At 43.2% G+C, this 15,235-nt stretch overlaps 1 protein-coding gene across 2 annotated transcripts in view; it reads left to right on the forward strand.

Annotated features, from left to right (window-relative positions):
* Positions 1-15,235, forward strand: part of LOC140562345 (protein phosphatase 3 catalytic subunit alpha) — a 106,462-nt gene that overhangs the window by 59,858 nt on the left and 31,369 nt on the right. For both annotated transcript variants that reach the window (XM_072687892.1, XM_072687893.1), the window contains exons 3-6: positions 10,686-10,810; positions 11,541-11,652; positions 12,727-12,872; positions 14,013-14,152. In XM_072687892.1, coding sequence (XP_072543993.1) covers positions 10,686-10,810; positions 11,541-11,652; positions 12,727-12,872; positions 14,013-14,152 — 523 coding nt within the window. The remainder of the gene's footprint in view (positions 1-10,685; positions 10,811-11,540; positions 11,653-12,726; positions 12,873-14,012; positions 14,153-15,235) is intronic.

A 15,235-nucleotide genomic window follows, 5' to 3' on the forward strand; every position in this document is an offset into this window, starting at 1 on the left:
TCTGGCTCAAAAAATCTGCTCCTTTTCAGCCGCCATTGTTATATTGTTATATTATACTGCGTCAAAAGAAGTGCCCACAGTTGCACAGAAAGCCCATTGCCAGACTAGTGTTTCGGCGGTGTAATAGGAGAGCGACGCAGAGGCAATTTGTCATGACCATGGTAGCTGATCCAACCTGTAGTGTGTTGAACAGTGAGCATAAGCTCTCATATAGGTCTTATGCACCCACCAGCCATAACATTACAACCACCTGGCTTATGTTGAGCAGGTCCCCCTTGTGCCGCAACATCCGATCTGAACATTCGAGGCTCTGAAGGTGTCCTGTGGTATCTGGCACCAAGACATAAGCAGCAGATCCTTTTAAGTCCTGCTAGTTGTCAGAGTCAGAGCCTCCATGATTAGCATCAATGAGCCTTGAGCCTCAATGAGGTGCCCATGATCCTGCCGCCTGTTCACCGGTTGCCCTTTTTTGGACTATCTTTGGTAGCTACTGACCACTGCATATCAGAAAGACCTGCCTGATGTTTTGTAAGTTGTGCTGGATAAGAGTGTCCACTTAATGCCATAATTGTAAAGGTAAATGTTTTGGAGATGTTCTGACCCAATCATCTAGCCTTCACAGTTTGGCCCTTGTCAGAGTGTCTCAGATTCTTATATGTATATATTTTTTACTACTTTTAACACATCACCTCCAGGAACTCACTGTACACTCACTGCCTAATTTCTTCTTGACAGATGCCACTGTGTTTCACCTAACCTGTCAGTGGTGCTAATGTTATGGCTGATAGTTGCGTTGATATAAAAATATAATCTGAAAACAAAAGGCAGTAGGTCAGAATCTGCTGTAAAACTGGTATCTTGTATTGCTATGAAATGGTCAGATATGGAGAAAAAAAAAGTTTGGAGAATTTGAGATAAGGCATTCATCACTGACAGCTGTTAAGCATGGTGGTGGTAGTATCAGGCTTTTGGCTACTGGTGGAACTGGTACAATGCTCCAACTGGATATAATAATGAAGAAGGAGGACCACCTCAGTATTCTTCAGCACAACATTAAACCATCAGCTAGACGGTTGAAACTTGGACGTAATTGCGTGTTCCAACAGGCTAGTGACCCCAAAAGCACATCTAAGCTGGCTGTGAAATAAATCTAGCTGGCTAACATTTAAGCCTTTGGAGTGGCCTTTGGAATAGCCTTTCCAAACTCCTGACCTCTTAATGTGTGGACAGTATTAAAGTCAGGTCTGTGCCAAAAAATACACATTTAATTGAACTCTTAGCAATTCTGCCAATACGAGTGGTAAACTATTCTGTAGCCTGTTGATGCCTACCAAAAAAATATAGTCAGGGTACGATCGTGTTGGATGTTCCCCAGTAGTAAAATTTTGACTGAGAACATACACCATCACAAAGGTCATATTTTAATATGGGGCTGATGATGATAAGGCAGTAGGGCACAATTGATTTGGCTGTATTTAAACATTCAAAGCTTAAACCCAACCCTACCAGAGAAAAGGCAGAGGCGGGTCTTCCAGCGCTTATGTGTCTTTTGCATTTGCCGTAGTCAGAAGCTAATCCGCTTGAGCTAAGCTTCGCACGGCATGCTGCTAACTTTCTGGGTGGAACTCATACTTGTAAAAGCTGTTTCTCCATTACGCTCATCAGTCTTTGCACATGGGCTACTGAGAATTCTCAGCACAATGCATGCACTGAACCATAACGCCATACCATGATGGTGATGGACACACCAATTATGTAGCAATGATGATCCCTTTCGACCCCTTAATGGTGGGCCGAAAGTGTTATTACAAACTTCTATTACCATAAATAGCCCCACCAGCTTGTACAGAAGTCCCTGTAGTTACTGAGTAATACAGTTTAGTGTGTAAAAAGCCTTTCTGCATTAAGAGGTTGAATGTGCAATGTGCAAATCTCCTTTGTCTTTTTCTGTTTTGGACACAAGTACAGGGACAGTGAGACTCTAAAGGGACTAAAAATCCTTTAAAATTTCACATTCTAAAAGCAGTTCTACCAATTATCCACGCTTGGTCAAATTCAGGCTAATTTCATGAAGCCACTTGCCCCAAAGGGATTCTGCTTTCAGTAACTTTCTGCCTCATAGTCTGATAGTTGTAGTGCAGGCAGCTCTAAGCTCATATGATTACAATTTGACCTCAGTAGTGCTATTAATGTGCTTTCTCCCCACGAACCCACGCACACAGAGACGTCTGAGTGTGCTCATTATCTCCTGCTGTCTGTTACAGGCTTTTAAATGCTGATGTTCTCTCACCCTGTTCCCACTGATACTCTACTCACCGTTTAACGCTGGACACACACTTTGTGCTCAGCGCTCGCTATGTGTGTGTGTGTGTGTGTGTGTGTCTCTCTCTTTCTCTCTCAAGCTTTTTTTCTGTCTGAAGTGGAACATTGACTGTTGTATTGTAGCCACACTCTACCAAAAACCCTCTCAGCCTGTTAAGCATTTGGATCAGTCGCAACCTGTCTCCAGACAGTCTGCATAATTTATCATTTGTTAATTGATAATCACGATATTCGCCTTTGCAGTTCTGATACTGTCCACCAGCACAGGCCTAACATGGACTGGAAGCTGCACTCTCTACCCTCTACAGGACTGAGAAGCTGCCTTCCAAAAATGAAGCTCCGGCTCCAGAAACGGCACTTTCAAGCTTGACTGAAGTTTGACGTTTTCTGGTCAGATGAGACAAAGATGTTTGGGAAGTAAAGGTGAAGCATTCGACTAGAAGAACACTGTACTAGCTGTTAAACATGGTGGTGGTAGCAACATGCTCTGAGGCTGTTAAGCTTTTGAAACGGGCTTCCCAAGGTCCTGGCCTCCAAGCGGCCTACACCGTTGTGAGTAGGTGTGTCTACGTCTTTCTGCAGCCAAAAGACTAGTTTAGGCCACACTATTGACTCTATTGGTGGATTACAAACGATGCTATTCACAACTATTCAGAGCCTCTCTTGTACTGTACTGAATCTTATGAAACCAGTCAAATTACATTGTTTGTAATGAGACCTGTAGCTGATCAGTGTTTACTAAGCACTAACAGTATCCTCGATATGCTTAGACAAGCATATTGTTACAATACGATAAAATAGTGGAAACCCTTTTGCCAGAAGCTTATATATTGATTGTAAAGCAATCAGGTCTAGGTGCTTAGCCAATATTCAGCCCAATATTTGACCCTGAATGTATAATAGTATAAGCTCTCATTTTAAAAAATACGAATAAAAGATGGATGCTGTCACCCATTCTGCCCCAGAACAAAAAAACTGGGAGGTTTAGAGAAATCATTGACGGCGCAATACCGTCATGACGTTCATGTCCATGCTGAGTGTACGTAAACCTCCGACCGCGCTCCTAGATGTTCTTCCTTGCTTTGTGCTTCTGTGTGTAAGCATGTATAGCCTGCATTAAATGAGCTCTAAATCATTCCCACTCCAGGCAAACAGCAGCTGCCGGAGCAGACCTCGGGACTCTGTGCGGTTACAGCAGAGTGAACACAGAGCTGATTGTCTTCGGGTTGTTTCCATGTCGATAAGTGAGGTTTCCATAGTGATGGTAGCTGCTGGTCTGACTGATGTCGACTGAGAAAAGAGGCACTGTTGGTTAATGTTCCTCTGTAAGGCTGCAGGATGGACAGATGAGAAACGCCTTGAGCTTGAAAGGATGGTTGGCTTTAGGAGCCTTCATACACTCCGCATGTTTACACTGAAGGACAAAGCTGAGTGTCTGCCGCCTGAGAGCAAGTAGTGCTGTTCCTCGACATGCTTTTCTGACAAACTGCATGCCGTTTCAACACTAACATGACAGGCGATGGACGTGTTCAGGTGTGTCTGCACGCTGCGTTACAGTGCTGCTCTGTTGGGGTGTTGTGTTAAGCATATTCATGTACCATATCTGTATGTTCTTCAGGCTGGCCTGAGCACAGCACTGGTTTGATTTGACCCTGTATTTGTAGGTGTAGCATAGAGGAAAATATATGTATATACACACAATCTGCCATAACATTAGTACCACCCTCTGGTTTCTATGCTGTTTATCCAATACCATATAGGAGCACTGAGAAGAAGATCTGTAGTCCATCTGTTTCTCTGAATACTCAATAAGCCAAGTATTTGGGTGGTGGGTCATTCTCAGCACTGCAGTGGCACCGGCATAGTTTTGGTGGCAGTGCTGTGTTAGCGTGTGCTTAGCTGCAGACGCTACAACATCACAAACTAGGTAGGGATGTGATAAGTAGGACAGTGAGCGGAGACAGGGTTTAAAACCTCCAGCAGCACTGCTGTGTTCGATCCACTCGTACCAGTGCAGCACACACTAACACACCACCACCATGTCCCATGAATGACCCACCACCCAAATAATACTTGCTTAGTGGTGGTCCTGTAGAGTCCTGACCATTGAAGAACAGGGTGAAATATAAATAAATATATCTATATCATCCATAACATTTAATACCACCTTGTTTCTACAGTTTAGCTTAGAATTCGGGTCTTTCCATTGTCTTAGAACTGCCCATAGAACTACCTGGTACTTCGTCATGCTTACATGTGTGACATTTGTCCGAAAGCCTCTACTGCCTGCCACAGAAATTCTGGTTATTGGTTGGTGACTGGTTGGTTATTGGTTATTACTACTAAACCAGATTCAGTAATAATGGCTGAGTGAGTCCTCATAAACAGTGTAACATGGTGTTTGTGTAAATTCCACTCCCATCACTTTATTACTGAAACAAATTCTGAGCTTAAAAAGAACCAAAATGACCTTTAATGCGCTTTGCGACAAAACCCTTCATGAGCCGTCTAACCTTAACAGCGAGAACCAGTGTAATTTTTCAGTGTAATTTAGATGTCCGGAACCGTACCGTGATGTAACCCAAAATAATTACAATGCACTTATACACATAATACCTACAAGCTGCTTTTCAGTGCAGCTCCGTCTCAGACTCCTGGAGCTCGGGTAAGCTCACATTTAATGCCTAGAACTTAAAAGATTGTTAAAAAAAAATCTTCTCCACATATGGGATCATGACATTTCCGTGGAGACTATTAGAACGTCCCCAGACTCCTTTATGCTGCGTTACAAAGAAGGTGCGGTATTGGGGAAACAGCAGGGCTGTGAAATGTTGCACCGCTGAGCTGAGCGTGCATGGAATAAAACCCTGTACAAATGCTCAGCCTTTTAAGAGCCTTTCGTTTAAATGTATGTGTACTGCACATCTGCAGAGTGTGTGTGTGTGTGTGTTGTCTTCAGAGACTCAGAGCTCAGCCTAATTGCTTCCCACCACTGTCCCTCTAACAGATGCTAATTGGACGTTTCCAAAAGACATTTTGACTATGCCACATGCTCTCGCACACTTATAAATGTATGTATGTATATATACACACATGCACGCGCGCGCACACACACACACACACACTCTCCTGTGCAGATCTGACATACATCTGCAGATCAGAGTGTGTAAATTATTGCCAATTTGTATCCAAATAGCAGCATAACTCATCCAGAGCGGCTGTGTATGTATTCGTGATGCTCTCGCGCTCTCTCGCGCTCTCTCTCTCTCTCTCTCTCTCTCTCATGCTCCGTCTTTAATGCTCTCTCAAGGCTCACTCCCTCTGTCTCGCTCTCTCCCACTCTGTCACCTTCTCTCGCACATTCTCTCATTTGGGACTTGCTTTCTCTCGCTCTCTCTCACTCACTTTCTCTCCTGCTATCCCTCTCTCGCGCTTTCTTGCTTTCTCTCACCACCTTTCTCTTTCTTGCTACTTCTCTCACTTTTTTCTCTCTCTCTCTGTCTGTCTGTCTGTCTGTCTCTTGCTTTCTCTCTCCGTCTCTCTCTCTCTCTGTCTCTCTCTCTCTGTCTCTGTCTGTCTGTCTCTCTCTGTCTGTCTGTCTGTCTCTTGCTTTCTCTCTCTGTCTCTCTCTCTCTCTCTGTATAAATGAGCATATGGAGGTTAGCTGTTTTTGTTAGAGAACCGGAGAGTTAGGGGAATTATTTTCTCAGGATATTTGCTCCTAATTATTGTTTCTGCTGAAACCAGTCCAGAACGTTTCCCCTGTCAGCTGGGTGATTGATTTCCGCGTGCATCCGACTCTCCCAGTGCTGTTATTTTTCTAAAACGGAGAGGAATGTGAGACAGGGGAAGCTCTTTGGGCAGCGTGTAGCTGCTACTTCGGTATTTAGCGTCCATTTAAGGGTCTTTAGGTAAGGTGGCAATGCGTTTGTCCTGGTCTAGCACGTCTGATCTCATGGATGGGGGTTGTGATAATTAGCTAATGTGGTAAATCGGGTGTGTTGGAGCAGTGGAAGCATTGCACTGTGCGGTGCTCTGACTCCAGCTCAGTTTCTAGAGGTCACCAGAGAAGAACAGCAGCAGAATTGCAGCAGAACTTTCCGAGTTCCGAGAACTGCACGTTTGGGTTCTTTTTGGGTGGTAAAGAAGGAGGCAAATGAGGAAGTAGGGGATTGTGTTTATCTGGAGTGCTGAAGGGGTTTGTATAACAGTCTCATAACTGTTAGGAATCGGCAAGACTGCATCTGTAGCCATCAGCAGACTTTACTGTTGCACAAAGTAGCTGGAATGCGAGAAACCCTGAGGATGAATCATGACTTAATAAGTTTCAGCAAACAGCACTCGGGCTGTAATGGAGGAAGCTGTCTTTATAGAATTCATTCTGATTCCATGAATAAGGAATAAAGGGGGAAATGACTAATGTGGTTGCCAGATTGACAGACAAACAAAGCGGCATAAACATCAGGGCCAGTGGAATCGGGCGAGACGGGGGCCGTGTTATTAGAGGCGTGTAACGGCGGATAGATTGGGTCATTCATTTCAGACGTGTTTGACAGAAACACTGGAAATATTGATAGGCTGTGGGGATTGAGGGATTGAGGGATTGGAAGGACCTTTTCTTTTTTCTTCTTCTTCTTCTTCTTTCAAAAAGCATTTGCATTTCAAATTGATACTGTAACGGAGCCTGCTATCTGCCGTAACCATGGAAATGTGCATCTCACTGTGCACCTACAAGAGCATTATGTCAGCCTTCTTATTGTGTGCTCTTGCTTTTAATGTAGAACACGTTCTCTTTCAGAAAACCTGCTGTACATCAACTGTGCCGTGCTGGCAAATTGGAACTAGCCTGTAGGAATGCATTCTGGAGGTCCTCTAATTTAATTCTGCTGAACTATTAAAAAAAAAAAAAAAAAGGCCATATAAGTGCTGTGTGTTCAGATCAGTGTTTCCAAACCGTTCTTCTGTCATGGCGCGCTTTTAAAACCGAAAGGACCCCACTAACACTAATCGAACCTGTTCAACAGAGCCTATAGCTTACTAATGTAGCATATAGCTTTCCAGCGGTCCTGTCTTGCACCACTGCACTATCCAACACATCAGAATATGCAATACTGTACACCGTGGTATCTCAAAATTAGGACGGTAAAAAAACTTATCTAGCCTATCTAGTACATGAAAAAAATAAGCTCATCAGAACTCTGACAACAGGTGGGAAGAAAAACAAGCCCACAGAGTTTCAGTGACCTGCTGGTTTCGATTAACAATTCACTCCACTGCCTCTGCATTTTCAGGTATGAGTCTTTATCCTCTAAACCTGTATGATTTGAGCCTGAGTTAGCTGGAATATGGGCTGTGCTGTGGTGTTTAGCCTACTGGCTAGCTTGGATAGGAGCCTAGATGGCCAGCTACAAGTCCAAACCCTGCAGAGCCTGCAAGTCTGTGGCCCAGTTTTCCATCCCAATTACCCAAGCCACTCATCGCTGCTCTCCCCCAATCACATGTAATCCCAACACTGGGAGGATGAGGGCTGACACATGCCACCTATTTCTGAGCTGTTGCCGGTGCAGCCTCACTTGGCAACCAACATGCTTAGTGGAAAGTCCCAGGTACCCGGCTCTGATGCGTCGGCCAGCAGGTGCCAGTGCCGGCCAGTATCGCACTGAAGTTAACCCACTCAGACAGAGAAAGGCCAGTTGCGCTCTCTCAGGCTCTGGCTGCTGATGACAGGCAAGTTTAACAGTGAATGAAGTGCATAAAGGCCTTCATTATGGTCCGCTCTCCTTTCACTGCTATTTCTCTATTCTGGTGAGTAGCAACTGACTTGCAAATCCTTTTTGGATTTCACTGACGATTCTCTTTATTACTGGATTCAGCAGAAGTCTGCTAATGTGTTTTTTTGGGGAAGGAAGATAGAGTTATGATTTGAGACATGCATGATATGCGACAGAAAAGGTCATTGAACAGTCCAATCACAGCTGAGGAATTTTACCCTTTCAGAAGGTGTAGAGAGGAGTGATTACATACGACTTGACTGCCTGTGTTAAATGTCATCGTATTCCACCTTCCTTACCTTAACCGCTTTCTCCATTAGAGACATTTATAAAGGGGAACAGTGTATAATTTCTGCTTCTTAAATAGGCCTGACTATACCTTTGGGTAATTCACGGTGGGGATGTTAACCTTCTCCACATACCATCACAAACTCCCGACGGTTCAGAAGTCATCCCTACAGTTTACAGCCACAATTCCTCGCTGTTGCGAGTGAACGTCCCAATAATAGCATAAAACAGCGGCCCTGTTTTTAATCTAGCTCTGCGCATAGGATCAAAAGTTTATTACAGCAGCCTGGCTTACTTCCCAAGACTCTCCCACAGCGTTCTGAGCCAAAAACACACACTGCAGGAGCTGGTACTGAAGTTCAGCACTCGCATGTCAGAGGGTTAAAAGCTTTGGAAATGAGTAAGCACTTCAAATGTGATGTTTAACGCCCGTCTACAGCTGTCCTGTGAATTTACAGCAGTCCTGTTCTGTTGCAGAGTGAAGCAGTATCCAGTCCAGACCTGCTAGTGGAGCTTATTACAGATGAAATGTACAGTACCGTTGTTGAGAACAGGAAAGCAGGAGCCCGACCTGTTTCCATCTCATCTGCAGAATATCATCATCTTGTATCTCTATTTTTGAAGGTTTTTACTTTTTTGGCAGAGTTTGAATCTATCTGCCATTTTTTCTTTATATTGGGTCGGAATGAACCAATAGGAATGCTCCAAAGTTACGTGGAATTAAATCTTTTACATTGACTTGAGTTGAAAGTTAAGAAGGTTTTCATTCTCCTGTAATGTTGGTATTTTAGAAATCCAATGTTTTGCACGACAGTGACTTAAGCAGTAGAACACACAACAGTAACAAAATTATTTTACAAAATAAAAAAACCCAAAATAATAAAAAAAACTTGAATTTTAAACTGAATATGCTTTAAATCTGTCAGATCCTTCCACCAAAAAGTAGTTCCACAACAAATTACATTTACACTCAAGGATTTTAGCAGACACTCCTCTCCAGAGTGACTTACGAAAGTGCTTCACTCCGAAAATGCTTCACTCCGAAAATACCCTTAGCTAGTTTGTAAAAGCTAGGATCTAAACGATACCTCCAAGCTTAGATACTACTACACACACCTACACAAGTCAATATGGAGACCAAAAACTCTGCTATTTGCCCAAGTACTCTCAGATGAGATGGATCTTCAGTCTGCGTTTGAAGACAGTGAGCAACTCTGCCGTTCAGACACCCAGGGAAAGTTCGTTCCAAGGCAGGAAAAAAAGCCTGGAAGCTTGTCCTCCGTGGATCTTAAAGGATGGCGAGTCAAGCTGAGTCGTACTCTAAGCTCGAAGGGCTCTTGGTGCAGATCGGGTAACAGTTCCAAAACATTCAGAAGCGATGCAACCGAAGCAACAGGTTCCTTAATGTACCTGTTGAGCCCTGTATGCGATCCAAGGTCCGTGTTTACTTAGTCTGTGAGCCTGTAAGCAAGCTGAATTTTGTATCTGATCGTTTTCTGGTTTTTTATTTGTATAAGAAAACCCACGTAAACCTAGAACCACAATTTATGCTAATCCCCGTCCTTTAAGTAATATTTTGAGTCATCATAACGTATGATATGATATGATGATATTCTATCCATATTACAAACTATCAATTATAGTAAACAGAGGCCTAAAGGTCTGTGCCGTATGTTCCATGGCCAGTCTCGTGGTGTGGTTTCAGCAGAGATGTTTGAAAACCGCTCAGGAGCCGAGCACTTGTTGAAGCCTGGATCCCTTCAGGCAGCACGTTCACTCCGTTTATTACAGGACAAAACAAGCGAATACCCCTTTACACTATTACTATACAAGGTCATCTCAATAACTGTATCGCTGCGCTGTGCTCTCCATGAAAGTGAGGCTTTGCTCGGGGCCAGCAGGCATTGTTTATTGTACAAAGGAGCATTTCATCCCACGCCACTGATGCATTTATTATTCATTAAACAAGAGACCAGGTGACACGCTTTATTTGAAAAGCCTTAAGCACTGTTGGTTGGCAACAAGGCGGAGGGAAAGCTTTCTAGAACTGTGGCACTTCAAAGCCCTGCCATCAGCTCTGTATGGAAATGTGCGTCATTGTGAACCGTGGACAATGTGTTGTTGAGAGACGTGTTAACAGAGGATTACAGGTGTCACTCGTTTACGTGCACTTTGGCAAGTTCTTTGAAGGACTGATCAGTCTGCTGGGGTTGAAGATGCTGCTAATGACCATGCTGTGAATGTGCCTTCCAGGAAATGTCTTCAGCGAAGAAACTCACTGATGCACGTCTTCTTCTTTTCTAGTATGTGGGGACATCCATGGGCAGTTCTTTGACCTGATGAAGCTTTTTGAGGTCGGAGGGTCTCCAGCCAGCACACGCTACCTTTTCCTGGGCGATTATGTGGACAGAGGATATTTCAGTATTGAAGTAAGTTGTATTGTTGCATTCAGCCTCACTTTTCATGCAGCAAAAGTGTGAATCTGGTAGTTGTTCTTTACATATATTTCAAAAATGGACCAGTAGAAAGGCTCCAAAATGACACATGGAACCTAAATCTGAGTTTTCTTTCTAGTGAAGTCAGTCTGGCTCTTTAGGGCCCACAATGTAAACGTACAGAGTACGTCTTATAAATGTCTTCCCAAAGTCTAATAAATGTCTCTCCATGTAAAATTGGCGGTTATAAAAGTGGTCATGGTTACTACAGCATTACCCTGACCAATCAATAGGCTAACAAGGCTCCGCCCTCTCTTTGAGTAGAAAAACCTTGCGAGCTTAATGCTTGAGCCACAGTTGGGGGAGCGGCTGCCCCACGAGCCCTGACGTCCTTTCCCAGCCATATAAAATGACGACAATAGACAACTTTTTGATGGTTTTCTGATAGCTGATTGCCATTTATCTGCCAAATGAACAAAATGACAGCTTTTTCCATCAGTTTTCACTGCTTGAAGAGTTTTTAATCAGTGATCTTTATATTCATCAAGTTTAAGTTTGCTTTCATTTTTCGTTTTCTGAGATGTTGTATCAGTTATAGAAAGTGTAAATGTCTTCACTCTTGAGATTTGTGTTATTTTTCTCCACTCTGGTGAAACTCGCTGAAGCTTCCTCAACGATAACATCACATCTCTGTGTGCTTGTTCTCTTTTTTTCTCTTTTTCAGTGTGTGCTGTACTTATGGGCCTTAAAAATCCTTTACCCCAAAACACTGTTTTTGCTGCGCGGGAACCACGAATGTAGACATTTAACAGAGTATTTCACCTTTAAACAGGAATGTAAGTAAAGCCCCAGCTCATCCTGACACACCATACACACCTGTGTTCTACCAGGTATGCTTCCCAACGTGATCCGCCATTTAAAGGCACCCTAGAATGGAGTTCTGTATTTGTCTCGGCATGGCTGAATAATGAGAGGTCGATACATGGAAGTATTGTGAACTTCAAATGCTGGTCTATTCTTCTTTAAAAGAAAGCAACACATTAAGGTGAAATCGAGCAGTAAAATGAGCCTACTGCAACCCCCACCCCCCTCATTAGCCTTTATTATTCATCGCAACAGCTCATTTAAGACAATACAAAGGCAAGGCTAAAAACTAATGCAAGCTGACCAGCGATTATAAAAGGGTGCCCAGCTACAGGTGTCCATTGGACCAGTCTGGGGAAGATCTGTGAGGGCCGCATGCACAGGCCAGGGATGAGCTGTATCAGCAAGCTGGGTGTTAGGCTAAAAGCTAATCCTAGTAGACCCTTCAGCTAGCTAAAAGCAACATTGTCCAATAAGATGGGAATTAGTACAAAAAGGTCCCGTCACAGCTAAGAGCTAGAGAATGTGACTGAGGGTCGCTGCAGTGATGTAATTCAGCCAATCAAAGCAGAGAAAAATCAGTGCAAAGGGAAAATAACACGGTTGTAAATGGGCTTGAGAAACTGCATCTGAGCATTTTTCAGCCCAACCAAAATCACACTTCAAACAGTACTGAATGAATGCATTCAACAAGTCCGGCCTATTCCAGTCACAAACTGCCAGGCCAACACGTCTTTCCAGCAGGTCTGCATTGAGAACTTAAAGGGGTTTCCTGTTCAGCGTATGAGGTCACATTTCTCTTCCTTGCTCACTTTAATGTTTATACTTGTCAAACCAATTGCTTTTGGACTGGGCTGGATGTCACACACAAAGAATACAAAAAAAGAAATTGACCAATCGGACATGTTTGGACTGCCTTTTAAAGACTCTCCACCTCTGGCTAACACACAGGACCAGTGTGTTGGTGTATTTTGATGTTTGCATTGGCTGGCCAGCCTCCTTCCTCCCTGCTTTTTCAACCTGGCCTTCTTTTCCATCTGTGACAGGTAGAATTAAGTACTCCGAGCGGGTGTACGACGCGTGCATGGATGCCTTTGACTGCCTCCCCCTGGCCGCGCTCATGAACCAGCAGTTTCTGTGCGTTCATGGAGGACTGTCCCCCGAAATCACAAACCTTGATGACATCAGAAAAGTAAGTATGCCTCACCCTCAATCTTCTCCCACAGCTTTTAAAAAGCTCCTTGCTGGGATTTAGCTCAGTAGTTAGACCACTTCGTCCTGATCACAATAAAATGTGCTAATGAAATAACACCTGGTTCAGGGGTCCTCAGTAGCAGTATGATACCCAACACTCTGGACTCTTTGTCCCTTTTTTTCCCCTTAGAATGAGAATTGATTATTCATATATGCTAATTAACCCTCGCAGCGCATGATATATTTCATGAATATCAAGAGAGCCTCCCTCATTACTCCTCTTTCATTTTTTTTTCTACTTCTTCAGCGCTAACTAAAACAGAAACTTTTCCAATTTCCTCCGACCGTTTCCTTTAGAAACAACACTCTGTCATTAAGCCTAGATGGCCTTTCCCTCCTCTCCAGTCTGTGGATAAGAAGCAGATTTTAAACACTTAAGAATGGGGCCCCTTCAATTTCCTCACCTTCAGTAAAAGGCTTCCTGACGCTACAGTCGTACTCTCCTCTCCCCTCCCCTCTAATTGATTGGACCATTTGCGAGAACCATTGTCATACGGCCGGCTTATAAATGGTCTCTGCCAGATATGAGCAGGCAAAACGGTTTGCACTTCTCAATTTCCCGCAGAAGCAAAACTGCGAAACCCATTTAGAGGCAGGATTAGATCGAAAAGATGAGGCGTTCAGAGAAACGTAGCCGCTATCAAGCCTGTGATCACGAGGATTGATTAGTCAAAGCTCTTTACCGCAGTTTTTACTCTCTATTTATTTTCTACAGAATGATGAGATTGATTTAAGAGAGATTTTCTGATGCATGTGGTTTATCTCCGTTCCTATGACTTTAGCCTCCATTTCTAGGCGATTTCCTGCCTGGGCAGACGGCAATAATGAAATGGAAGTCTGAGAAAGGGATGGGCAGGGGATTCAGTCACAGGGCTATATAGCATTTTATACAGATACATCTCAGATACTCTGTATTCTCTGTATAATAATGTGTGTTGCAAGGTGACTACTGATAGGTGGATTGATTAGGTGGACTGCCTTGACTGAATGAATTTAGGTTGCGTATGATTAACACTAGGAACGCCTGTGTTCTGGGTGTTTACCGACTGTATGTTGAGCATGTGTTTACCATCTCCAGTTAGACAGATTCAAGGAGCCTCCCGCGTACGGACCAATGTGTGACCTGCTCTGGTCAGACCCGCTGGAGGACTTTGGCAACGAGAAGACCCAAGAACACTTCACACACAACACAGTGCGAGGTTGCTCCTACTTCTACAGGTGCTTTAAAATATACATTACAGTGCACTTCAAGCCAGCACTACACATTAAGACTCTGTTTTACACTCTTTTACACGAGCCACCAATTCCTGTTCTTAGCTATACCGCAGTAGGAAATCAGAGGCTTGGGCTGACCCAAAAAGCATTTTACAGATTTGAATTAGTTGGTGATATTTCCAACTGAGTACCCATATACTAGTTCAAAATCACCTATAAACCTTATACTGTTTAAAATGTTTTAGTCATCGGTGTGGTGCATCTGATTCAATTATATGCCACAGTGGTACAGTAAGCTCCATAGAGATCCAGTCGGATCACACTCCTTCACTTTGTACAGTGGTCTAAACAATTTTTAAACTAATAACGTGCTAAAATTAGATGATCTCATCGGTATGTTAGTTGCAGAGCAGCTGCTGCGCTGTACCAACAGTGTGTGGAAGCTAATCTTCCCAGATGGCATAGAAATGTGGAATCCACGCTAATTTACCATAACACAATTCAGCGTAGAACCGTTGAACCAGTGTTGATTTCTGGTATTGATTCAGTGGCGAAAGGCATGTGCTGTTCTACGTTGAATCAACACTGAACACCTGCTGAACCTTGAGGGATTGTCCACTACAGTTAAAACATTTAGTTGTTACAACATTAACACAGATAAGTCCTGTGTTATGGAGTCACAGATCTGCTAGTTTACTAAACTGTTGGAAAAGAAAGAGCTAACATGCCTAGCAGAGCTGAGTATAGGTGGTGTGGCTTGAATGCCTGGCGATACTCTGATTTCCTCGCTGTCAGACAACATCTTTGTGTCTCCGTTTTTGTGTTTTTTCACTGTCTATTTGTTTATTAAAATCTGGCAGATATTTTTGTACACTGTGTCCAAAAAAAAAGATTAATGGACCTTACATTGACTTCTATTGAAAATTAAGTTTTTTTTGCTCTTCTATTAACATTTTGGAGATCTGAGGTTTTTTCTAAACAATTTGCATCAAGTAAATGACCTGATAATCATAGACGTAATCAAGTTTAATTGATTCCCTGTGACTGACTTGACTTTTGTGACAAAATGTTTAAAGCCGTGGTTTT

This window comes from Salminus brasiliensis, chromosome 9 (assembly GCF_030463535.1).
Source record: "Salminus brasiliensis chromosome 9, fSalBra1.hap2, whole genome shotgun sequence".
Classification (NCBI taxonomy): domain Eukaryota; kingdom Metazoa; phylum Chordata; class Actinopteri; order Characiformes; family Bryconidae; genus Salminus; species Salminus brasiliensis.